The sequence below is a fragment of the Nicotiana tabacum genome, chromosome 9 (assembly GCF_000715075.1).
Source record: "Nicotiana tabacum cultivar K326 chromosome 9, ASM71507v2, whole genome shotgun sequence".
Classification (NCBI taxonomy): domain Eukaryota; kingdom Viridiplantae; phylum Streptophyta; class Magnoliopsida; order Solanales; family Solanaceae; genus Nicotiana; species Nicotiana tabacum.
Window position 1 is genome coordinate 83,959,921 of NC_134088.1, and position 11,892 is coordinate 83,971,812.

Genomic DNA, 11,892 nt, shown 5'->3' on the forward strand with positions numbered 1-11,892 from the left:
TATCGTAGGTAAGGGTGTACAAACGAAATCTACAAATTATATTTAATCGATAATTTGAATTAAATCGAAAAAAAATCGACTATGATTTGGTTTGATTTTGAAATAAACCAGATCATAATTGATTTTGATTTTAACTAAAAAAGTTAAACCGAAATCAATCAAATCTGACAATATATGTGTACAAATTTTAAAAATATTTTATACATAATAATATTTATTGTAATGTAATTTATAAATATTTCTTAAATTTTTTCATAGTTCTCTCTTTTTAATGTATTATTTTGAGCTTGTACTTAGAATTTATGAATAATCCAATATGTTTTATAACCCATAAATGTTAGTAACTCAAATAAAGTCTAAACCAAACACAAATCAATACTAATGCTAACAAAAGAAATTCAATTCAATACTAAGAATGATAATATTGTTGGATATTTTTTTTTTAGTTTTGCATTGATTTAGATAGTTAAAATGTATAACTTATTTTTTTATGAGTAAAATCCACTTTACTCCCTTAACCTATAAGGGTTGGGAACAATACCTTCCCTCACATTTTGAATGGGAAAGGGAACCCCCTTATACAATATTTTTTTTGTGAGAGTTTCTTTTTTAAAATAATTTTTTTTCTCTCTCTCTATCCTTTCAAAGGTGAAGTATAATATTTTTTTCATCCAAACCAATACTTAAATTTCATCTTTTTTGCTTGTAATATTTAAGATATTTTTCTATTATATTGAAGCCGTTGTTAAAATTTCTGCAATAAAGAAAACAAATCTTGCATACAAAATTCAAGAAATATGGTGAAAGCACATTCACCATGGATGCTTTAGCATTTCAATTTGAAGGGGAAAATACACTGAAATAGTCAATTCTCTAACATATGTATTAGATGAAAGAATTGCTGCTATGAGTATTAATTTATTCATATATTTTCTTTGTATATTAAAATTATTGTACTAAAGAAATTATTAAACTTTACTTATTTTGAAAATATCTTTATTAAACAAAAATTATAGTTAATAATGTCACATTTGAAAATTCATTATGGAGGCGTTTTTGCATTACATTGTATCTTAAATATGCAAAATGAAGGCTAAAGAGGAACTCCATAACTTACATAGATCCTAATTGTTTGTCATATCTTGAGCTTTTGGATATAATGAAAGAAATTGGTTATTCTAAAAATTATCTATTCAAAAAAGAAAAGATTTTTATTAAAAAAATTATTTCACCGAAAAACTATTGCACAAGGGGGTTCTTTTTCCCATTCAAAATATGAGTGGGGTATTGTTTCCCAACCCTTAAAAGTTAAAGGGGAATAGTGGATTTTACTCTTTTTTTTTTATTGTTAAGTCATGTAATTAATGCTTCTTTATTTTTTATTTTATTATTATTTAATGTGGAATTTTACATGGACCCCTACCATGTATATTATAAAATTCAAGAACTACAAAAGGAGGGGAAGTACTAATTAATACTTATGACTTATTTTAGCATGACTTAGTACTTTTATATTATGTTTATTTTTATTATGGCTTTATGCGTTTTAATTATCTTTATTGTTGATTATTTAGTACAATTTCATCACTTATCTCACATTATTTTGTATTATTTTCTTAGGTAATACCTTTTATAGTTATATCGTACTAGGATCAAAGAAATATTTGGAGCAAAAATTATATGTTTTGTGCTATGAAAATTTTACAGGGAAAACCCCCCAAAACCCCGAGAAAATCGAAAAAATTGAGATTGAAAAACCCAACTTTTGTTGATTTGGTTTATAGATTTAAAAACTCGACACAATTGCTTTGGTTTGGTCTGAACCAATCCGACCTATGTATACCCGGAAAAAAAATATTACTAGGCAATATTTAAGAAAATTTAGCAGACTTCCAGCAGCAATAAGTAATTAACAGATATGGCAACTAGTTAACTACATCCCTAGCAGAAACCTATAATATTGGACCAAGAATCACATTTTCAGTTACTAAATTATCGCACATGGTTCAATTTCTAATTAACTACGTCCCATATATCACGCTTGAGAATAAACTAGGATCTCAATGATTCCTTTCCATTCATAAAAGTTATTTATAAATAAACTTGGGATAAAACATGTATAAAGCAATCAACAGTTGAGAAAATAATCAAATATTAAAATAATATATATTGAATATAATAGGTATATTGATATATACTACCACTAAGAATTGAAAAGTAAGAACAATAAGATCAAAAATATTACGAGAAAATACTTTAAAATATTCATTTATATTTGAAGTGTATCCAATCCGTTGGAAATAAGATCAATATAACTCCAATGAATTTGGAATTTAGCAGGTATAATAACAATGGTATAATTAATGTATTAATTGGAATATATATTATACATATATTTATGGAATAATTCTGTTATATTACATATTTACTTATCACTATTTAATTATATAATTGGTATAATAATGGTATTATTATAAAATGTGGAATTGTTTTTCAATGCATTTATATTTCAATTATTCTGAATTTATCGCAAGAATATGACTTCCATCAGAATTGATTCTTAGTATATTGCATGTATAATTAATATTTAATTATATAAAAGGTATACTAATAATTCATAATTTTATTAAATATTTATGGGATAATTCTAGCATTTTAATTATACAAATAATAATTGTATCATGTATATTGCATCCGTGTTTATGAATTTATTTAGAAAGAAATTCTAACATATTTACATAATAATTCTAGTATATTTACATAATAATTCTGGTATTTACGTATTAGCAATATTTAATTATATAAATGGCACAAGTATACTCAATTTATTTTCTTTTTTTTTCAAGCACAAAGGGAAACAATTGAGGGGCGGGAGAAATAAGAAACAAAGTAGTAAGAGAAAGAAGCGAGGCTTAATTAGCCCCCAAAAAATGAGGGAAGAACGGATGTGTGGGGTGTGGGGTGGGGGGGAGGAGGGCAACAAAGTATACGTTAATAAGGATCAAAATAGATCCCTCGTTTAGTGGGTCTTCATTTATTTTTAAAACCTGCGGTTAAATGCTATTAGTGTAAAAAAATCTTCCATTTATGTAATAAGTAAACAGTACTAATATTTTCTTAAATATTATTTAAAAAGTGCTCAGCCATGTATATTTCTCAAGTTTATTAATAGGGTGAAGTACACAAATATCCCTAAAAGTGATTGGTCTTGATTTTTGTCATGGCCTGCTCCATGGCCAGAACTTCAAGTTTAATAATGATACCCCTCGCTTGCCTCATGGGAAATACTTTCAATCCTCAAAACTCCAAGTTTTTTCTCCCGTGCTTCAATCCTAGGCAATCCTCGTTGGATTATAGTTATGATTTTCTTAAGCTTGACAATCACGATATTTACATTAGAGCTGTTCCTAGCAATTTAGAAGCGAAGGTGAATGTTGACATTATCATCATTCAACAATTGCCTTGTTATTTGAAGTCATATTCTGCACAGGTAGCTTGCTGGAGTTACTCTTATCAGAACCCTGTATAAGCAAATACGCAAAACAATTAGCGGGTTTGAATCCCTATCTACAAGTTAATGATGCACTACATCTTCTATTGGCGGCTGTTGACTTGAATCCGTGAATGCATGATTTTTATTTGATCGGTGTAATTTTTATTTTCTTGCCATTGAACCCATCAATCTTTTAAAATTATGAGTTCACAATATAGTATCCGTCAAAAACTTAGTGATATATATTGTTATCTTTCAATAATTTCACAGTGCGTCCATAATGACTTAGTGGGCGTTTGGACATAAGAATTGTAAAATTCTCAAAAACAAAAAAGAAAAAAAATTTCAATTGAAAATAGTATTTGAAAATTAGAGTAATATTTGAAATAATTTTGGGTTGTTTTTGTATTTTTGTGAGTGATCTGAGTGAAAATTAAAATTTTTATGGCCAAACACTGATTTCGGAAAAAAGTGAAAAAACTTTCATGGCCAAACGGGTTCTTAATCCCCACCTAATATCTAAGGTATATGATTATTTCCTCCCAGAATAGAATGGATTAACCACACTGGTGTAGCGATAAGATAATTCAAGATTTTCGCAAGGAAAATCTAAGGGAATGGCTGGGTATTTCTAGCCAAACCCCGAGGTTGGACCAGAATATTGGAATTTTTCACTCTGCGTAACCGAGTTGTAATATAGCATATATATGAACAAAGAGGTGTTGCAAATTAAATTCAATTCAATAAACTATTTGAACCAACAATATCACCCGGCTACAAAGAAGGATTGATGCAAAGATGTCGCAGGTAGCAGACATAATTCAAAAGGAGTCCAGATTCAACAAAGTCTAATACTCTGAAGCTTTTATTGCTAACCACATATTTCCAGTTCTGACACTGAATGGGTACCCTTTCCACTGACCACTGGCTAATGTAGAAAGAATCTAGCCAACATATCGAGTTAGGACGGTGTATCTGCAGGCCCTCTTCTAATAATCTGTTAGCAATCATCACGAAAAAGAGTAAAGACTATGAATTCTGCAAATAGTGTCTTGGTTTGTAAAGCCATAGGGATTAGGGATACGCAGTGAAAGCGTGCCTTCAGTTAATTAAAGGAAGGAAAAATAACCTGCAGAACCATATTTAAAGGATCCAAAGTACCAGAAACCAGAATTACCTACGTCTCCAAGACGAAAGTAAATTTTCTTTTTCTCAGCCAGCATAATTAACAAGCATAGAAATTCTTTTTCAACTCCATATAAGAACAACCAGATTTAGCAAATCATTCTTTCCTCTTGGGATCAAATTACTAAACTGATGTTCCATACCCTCTTAAGATTCTAAGATTTCAACAAGAAATTACCATGTAAAGCTCAAAGCATTTAACAATCTCTTAGCATCTGCTAGACTATTTATAAAGATTTACCATTTGTTCACCCCCCTTAAAAGGACATTACCTCCAGAAGTCCTTAGGTAGTCGAAAAGCATTTCACAAGTCCTGCAAATGTCAGTTGGAGACTTCAATCTGATCTTGTTTCACCAATTCAGTTTCAGAACGTAAGCAGATTTCCACTGAAAGACTAAGAATTCAATCAGAAACCTACACGTTAGTAGTCTATTCACTTAGAATTTCTTTATCACAGGTAAACAGTAAAAAAATCCTACATCTAACCTTTAAGTAAGGAGGTGGAACTTGCTTGCAATCTCAAGTGATCCTCTAAATATCAGCCTATCTTTAAGCCATGTAATCTTTTACAATCACTAAATAGACATAATTTAAATGTTATGAAATCTAATGCAAAAAGCTATAATGTATCCTTAATCTCAGATGCTGCAGAGCAGAATTTATTTTTATAGGTTAATCTCAGATGCTGCAGAGCAGAATTCTCCAACTAACTTTAGATCATACTACAGCATGCTGCAGTATGATTCTTATCCTACTCCAAGTTGAAATAGCACATCATAATAAAAAGTGCATGTGAGTCAGCACATATGTGGAATATTACATCAGTTTAACAACTAGGTTCAGATGTCTAGTCTTCTTAGTGCGACCGAGAAATGCATAGAATGAAGATAATAACAGAGAGTAGTGCAGCTAGAAATTACCAAATAATTTTCAACTTGAAACTCAAGCTTCTCCACTTCAAAATGTGGCACTAACTGCAAGTTTATAGAACAGATATCAAGCCTGATACAATTATTTACTCCATACACCGAGTAAAAAACACAAATTGCAGATATCCAAGGTTTCCTTCTCCCATTCCTATATATAGTGCTGTCTGAGATTCAAAATCAGCTAATTGACATCATAAGCACTTAACATGTTCAATCAAGACTCTTGAAAATATTACAATTACAGTGCTCCAGTGATTTCATTTTACACTTTTTCATGTATCACTTGATCAGTGGCAAGTGAACCTTCACACACATACAAAAACATCATCCAATCAAGAAACAGAATGTATCTGAACAAAGTCCATAGCACTCTTTCGAATCTGAAAGATTATCTCACACTGACAGTTTCAACAAATTACAGAATTCAATTCATCAGAAACCTCCACGGTTTCATTACAAAACATTCATGCGGAACTACAGGTTTTGGTAGTCCACAGATCAAACACCTATCTTCTCCACTCTCCATTAACGAAATGGTCAAGCACTTATTGAGAGTTCTGTGCCCATAGTGGTGGTAAATCCCCACCAAATCCATCACAAGAGACTCCCTTGATTCTTGTGTCTCTTCTTAAGAATTGAAACCCTAACAAATGCAACGAAGCAAACACTCTAATACTAGCAATAATTCAACAAATTGCACAAAAACTAGCTCCATTTCTCACTTACTACACTACCCTAACCCCTAAAGACTTTCACAACAATGTCACGTCTACGGAAACAACAATACACATTTATACATATCATCAACAGAAAATACTTCATATCTTCAGTTTCCGTCATCGTCTCTTCTCCCAGAAGAAGGCGGTGCGGAGCCCGACAGAGAAGCTAGCAAATTCAGGTGCCCTTGAGCTATAGGAAAGTAATTCCCTAATCTAGCAGCCGACTCCTCTCCCATTTGTTGCTGAAGAAATCTCGCTGCCGATGAATGTGTCGGCGCCACCATCTCCGGCGGCGGTGGTGGCGGCGCAAAGCTCCAAACCTGGCCAAAATCCGGCCTAGCTGGAACAGCCCAGAACCCAGCGGTAGGTCCCACAACCGTAGCTCCGTTACTAGCGTCATCCTTGTCCCCACTCCCGTCGTCATCCTCGGGACGCAGACGCTTCCCGAGCAAAAACGGCGGGGGAGAAATCGACGGCTGTGATGACGACTTGTAATCAAGCGGAGCGGAAAGAGAAGAAGAAACCGAAGAATTCCGTAGGGAAACGGAGAGAGTTGAAAAGCTAGCAGGGATAGTACCAGTACCAGTGGCGGCGATAATCGAGGGTTCAGCTTGACGCAGCAGCCATTCAATGGTTTGACCGTCGGACTTATGACCTAGTTCGCGAGTGAGCTGGAAAACCCTAGCCGCACAAACAATTGGCATCCTTATACGCCTTCCTCGTCCATCGACTTTGCTATGACGGTCCTTTGCCGGCGGCTTCTTCACTACCAAAGCACCACTATTGCCAGCATCAGAAGAGTGTTGCTGCGTAAGTGTAGCGCCGCCGTTAGCTTCTACCGACGTCGACATAAAGACTGTAGTTGGGGTAGCCTTACAAAAACTCAATGATACAGAATTGAGGAAAGGGTGAGGGAAAGAAGGGGAACAGGGCAAGGGTAGTCTGGGTTGGGGGTGGGGGGTCTAATGATTGAGCGGCAGGAGCTGGTGGAGACAGAAGGAGGGCACATGGGTTGCGTGGGACCACATATAATACTCTCACTCTTCTATGACTATCTCCTCTTTAATTGATTAAAAACAAATGATGTATTTTTGTGAAAATAATTTAACTTTTAATTTTATGCTTTATTCTTTTTATAATTACATAGTAAATATTATAATATATCTAATTTCATAAATTTTAAAAACTCGATAAAAAATATAATACTTAGAGCCCGTTTAGCCATGAAAATATTTTCGATTTTTTTTTACTTTTTTTTGAAATCAGTGTTTTGCCATAAAATTTTTGATTTTCACTTCAATATGAATTTTGGAAATTTTCGAAAATTTAAAAAACTCCAAAAAACTGCTTTTTAAAATTTTCAATCAGATCACTCACAAAAATTCAAAAACAATCCAAAATTATATTCATGTCCAAACACAACTCTAATTTTCAAATACCATTTTTAGTTGAAATTTTTTTTTTCACTTTTTTCCGGATTTTTAAAATTCTTACGAACGCCCACTTACTTTGTTAAAGACTCTCTACTCTTAAAAAGATGTTCGATTTCGACTCTTAAGACAGAATCTTTCGATAATATGATTTTATCTCTAACTCAACTCGCATTTGGACGTAGATTTGATTGAAGTTTGAAAATATTTTTTTTTAAAGTTGTATTAAAAAATAATATTTGAAAGTTGAAGTTGTGTTTGGACATGTATTTTACTTAAAAATATGTTAGAAGTTTTGTGAGTGGAAGAAAAAATTTCATCCAAAAATTGACCCAAATAAATTTTTTGGAACTTGAAAATTTTTTTTACTTTTTTTTAAAATTGATCAAATTCCATGAACAAATAGTATATATATATTTTTTAAAAGTAACCTAAATCTATATCCACACGGGAGCTATGAATTCAAAGTAGTTAAATATTGAATCTTTGAATACCAAGTGATCGCCTTCGACTTTTGAGATGAACCTCCTTTAGGAAATGAGTGTTTTACCCCTTCATGAATTTGGATCTATATTAGTTGGATTTAGTAACTTGGATATCAAAAGGTCTCAACTTTACTTCTATAAATGAATAACCTTTGAAGAATTAACCCCAATAACCGCCCACCCCTAGAACTTGAACTAAAAATAGCCAGCGAATGTATATTATATGCATAATTTATGTATTAAATGTGTATAATCAATATATAATATATGTATATGACTATAAAAAATAAACAATTAATATGGCCGGCTATTTGTGTAAAAATCCCATAACCTTTCGATAAAGGATGTTTTAACCTCAATGGGCTCACTTGGCATAATTCAAATTAATAGAACTAGTAAATTGAGGTAGAAATGGCGTGGGATAGCCACTTTTTAACATGCTATTTAGTTTTTATCCAATATTTTTAATGCTGAGCAAAAATAATCACTACTCTATTAAATTTAATACGAAAAGATGTTGTTACCCTTTCTTCACGAGTGCTGTGTAAATATTAAGGACACAATGCTGTGTAAATATTAAGGACACGGTGCCCTTAGCATTTACACTGCACACATGAAGTTAAGGACGCCATATCCTTAACATTTACACTGCACATATGAAGTTAAGGACATGATGTCCTAAAGTTTAACAACGGAAGGTGCAAATATAGAACACTTTGTGCTTAATATTTACACAACATTCATGAAGTTAAGGACACCATGTCCTTAATATTTACACAACACTCATAAAGTTAAGGACATTATATCCTTAACATTTACGCTGCACACATGAAGTCAAGGATAACCATGTGCTTAACATTTACATTGCACATATGAAGTTAAGGATATGAGGTCCAAAAGTTTAACAACGGAAGGTGCAAATACGTGACACTTTGTCCTTGATATTTACACAGTATTCATGAAGTTAAGGACAAAGAGTAAATTTATTAAGTACTCGCTAAAGAGTAAATACATTTTAAACCGTAGCTAAAGAGTAAAAAAAAGCGCGGGGTCCGGGGAAGAGCCGGACCACAAGGATCCATTGTACGCAGCTTAACCCTGTATTTCTGCGAGAGGCTGACTAAAGAGTAAAAAATATCTCTAATTAGTGGCTAACCGTGCCCTTCCCCTAAATTGAGTCATAACAAATTTTTACCCTATTATGTCATTATATTTGCTGTGGCAGGTAACAGATCCCGATCTTATATTCTAAATTAAAAATTTCACGCTTTAAAAAGACTAACCTTTAAATATCATTTGAGTAATATAATAATATAAAAAAATTTACACATGCAAATTAAACTCATTTTAGATATGGGTAATTAAACAAAAATAATACTGGTACTACTTCCTACAAACACACACAACTAACATCACTGTTGTTTCTCTTTCAAAATCCTACTACTTATTGAGCACACTCGCTTCACGGGTTTATGATGTCGTAATTTTTGTAAACCAAGTTAATGGGTTAATTTATGATAAAAACTTATAACTATGGCTGTCCAACGGGATGAAACGGTAGGCTTATCCCATCCCGTTTGTGCTAACAAATGGAATGAGACGGGACGGTTTCGCGGACCTTAAGTGGGTCATTTTTTTTAAAAAATAATTATTATTTAAGCATTAAGTTTGGCAACGGCTAGTTTTTTGATAATGACTAAATTTTTAAAGTCTGCAACGGCTAGTTTTTTGACTTATTTAATAAACTTAAAAGTTAAAACGGAAATTAGGAAACTAAGTAAAGAATTATAAAATATTAAAACAAAAGACTTGTAATGAAATATTCTAGTAATTATAATAGAGTTATAATTTATTTAATATAATTTCAAGCTATTAAGTAACTAAGTAATAATATTATAAAATGCAGGGGGTTGGGAAAATGAAGTTTCATCAACATGAGCCATTTCATCTATATGTTTTCTAATTCTAGGAGAAGGGTTAGGATTAGGATTACTGTTAGGATTAAGACTAGAATTAGGATTACTACTACTTTCACCTTTACTATTTTTTTACTACTTTTTTTTAAATACGCCAAAGGTGCCATAATTTAAATACGAAATTAAATTAAAAAAATTAACATAAAAATTAAACACACAAATGAAATACGAAAATAGAACACGTAAAGTAAACACAAAAGCACTATAATGATAAGCAAAAATTATGTATTTAAATTAGGAGATGGAACGAGTGCACCGTGATTAAATATCGAAACTTGAAGAAATTGCCCAAACAATTGCTCCAAATACTTGATGAATTAATTTGAAGCTTGAAAGTTGCTCCAAAAATTTGCCCAAATACTTGAAAGTTGAAACTTAGTTGATCACTTGATTGTGAGAAAATTGAGAGAATAATATAGATAGAATGTAAGAGATTTGAGAGAGAATGTTAATTTTTTGTGAGAAAAAATGAAGAAGGATGGGGTATTTATAATAAAAAATAGGGCCAAAGTATAATTTAACAAATATTATGTTTGAAATTTAAAAATATCATTTCTAACCGTGGTCTTAGAAAAACTTTGAAAAGCAGGATTATAAGTTTCTTGTATATAATGCACACAAAAAAGGACGCGGGACAGGCGGGATGGGACGGGACGGGACGGGATAGGCGGGACGGGACAAACGGGACGGGACAAACGGAACGAAATGGCCATCCCGTCCCATCCCGTGTCCCGTTTAACATGGACCCATCCCGTTTAGAATTAAGTGGGACGGGACGGGACGGCCCGTCCCGTTGGACAACCTTAATCTTTATTAATGCATGAGAATTGAGATTATTTTATTTTGTATCTGACTTCATTTTAACTTGTATGAATTAAATGTAGGCAAAGAATGTGTCCAGTTGAAATACCAGGAGAATGGGAAAAGACTCTGTACTATATATGTTTACAACAGCAAATGCCACAAGGTCGAACATGAAGATTAATAGATGCTTTTGCCTTGAAAATATGTTTTATTTTTACTATACACTATATGAAACCTTATTACTAAAATTGTCTCAATTTTGAAAATTATCCGCCCTAAATAAGGTTTGCTTATAATTTATATACAATCCATTATTAGTGCCTTAAATTAGGGAGACTAAATTACACCTTTTTTCCTTTTTTCTCTCATCTTCTCTTTTCCTATTTTTTGTCGCATTTTTCTGTGATGACTCAAAAGGTCATCTTATACTTTAGAACTCGAATCTGCGCTCTTAAGCCTTAAAAATCTCATTTTTACCCTCCTCGATTTGCGTACGTAATCCGGTCAGGTTTCCGGAAAGATTTTATGTTAAAAACCAATGAAAATAAGAATTTTTGCCTTAAAAGTTAATTTTAGTTGATTTCGGTCAATATTTTTGGTAAACGGGTCCGGATCCATATTTTGACGGTCCCGGTGGGTCCGTATCGAATTATGGGACTTGGGCGTATACTCGAAATCGAATTTGGAGGTCCCTAACTCAAATTATGAATTTTTGATGAAAATTAAAAGTTTGAAAATTAATTATTTTTAAGAATTGATTGATGCTGGGCATTGTTAGTACCGGGTCCGTATTTGGGTTCCGGAGCCTGGTACAGGTTCATTATGATATTTAAGACATGTCTGAGAAATTTGGTGAGAAACGGAGTTGAT

General features: G+C 32.5%; 1 protein-coding gene across 1 annotated transcript; it reads right to left on the reverse strand.

Moving 5' to 3' along the window:
• Window positions 1–5,980: 5,980 nt before the first annotated feature.
• On the reverse strand, window positions 5,981–7,310 carry LOC107830175 (transcription factor TCP7). The gene has a single exon (XM_016657654.2). It carries the CDS (start codon window positions 7,176–7,178, stop codon window positions 6,435–6,437), a length of 744 nt encoding a protein of 247 aa, XP_016513140.2. The 5' UTR covers window positions 7,179–7,310; the 3' UTR covers window positions 5,981–6,434.
• Window positions 7,311–11,892: the final 4,582 nt, after the last annotated feature.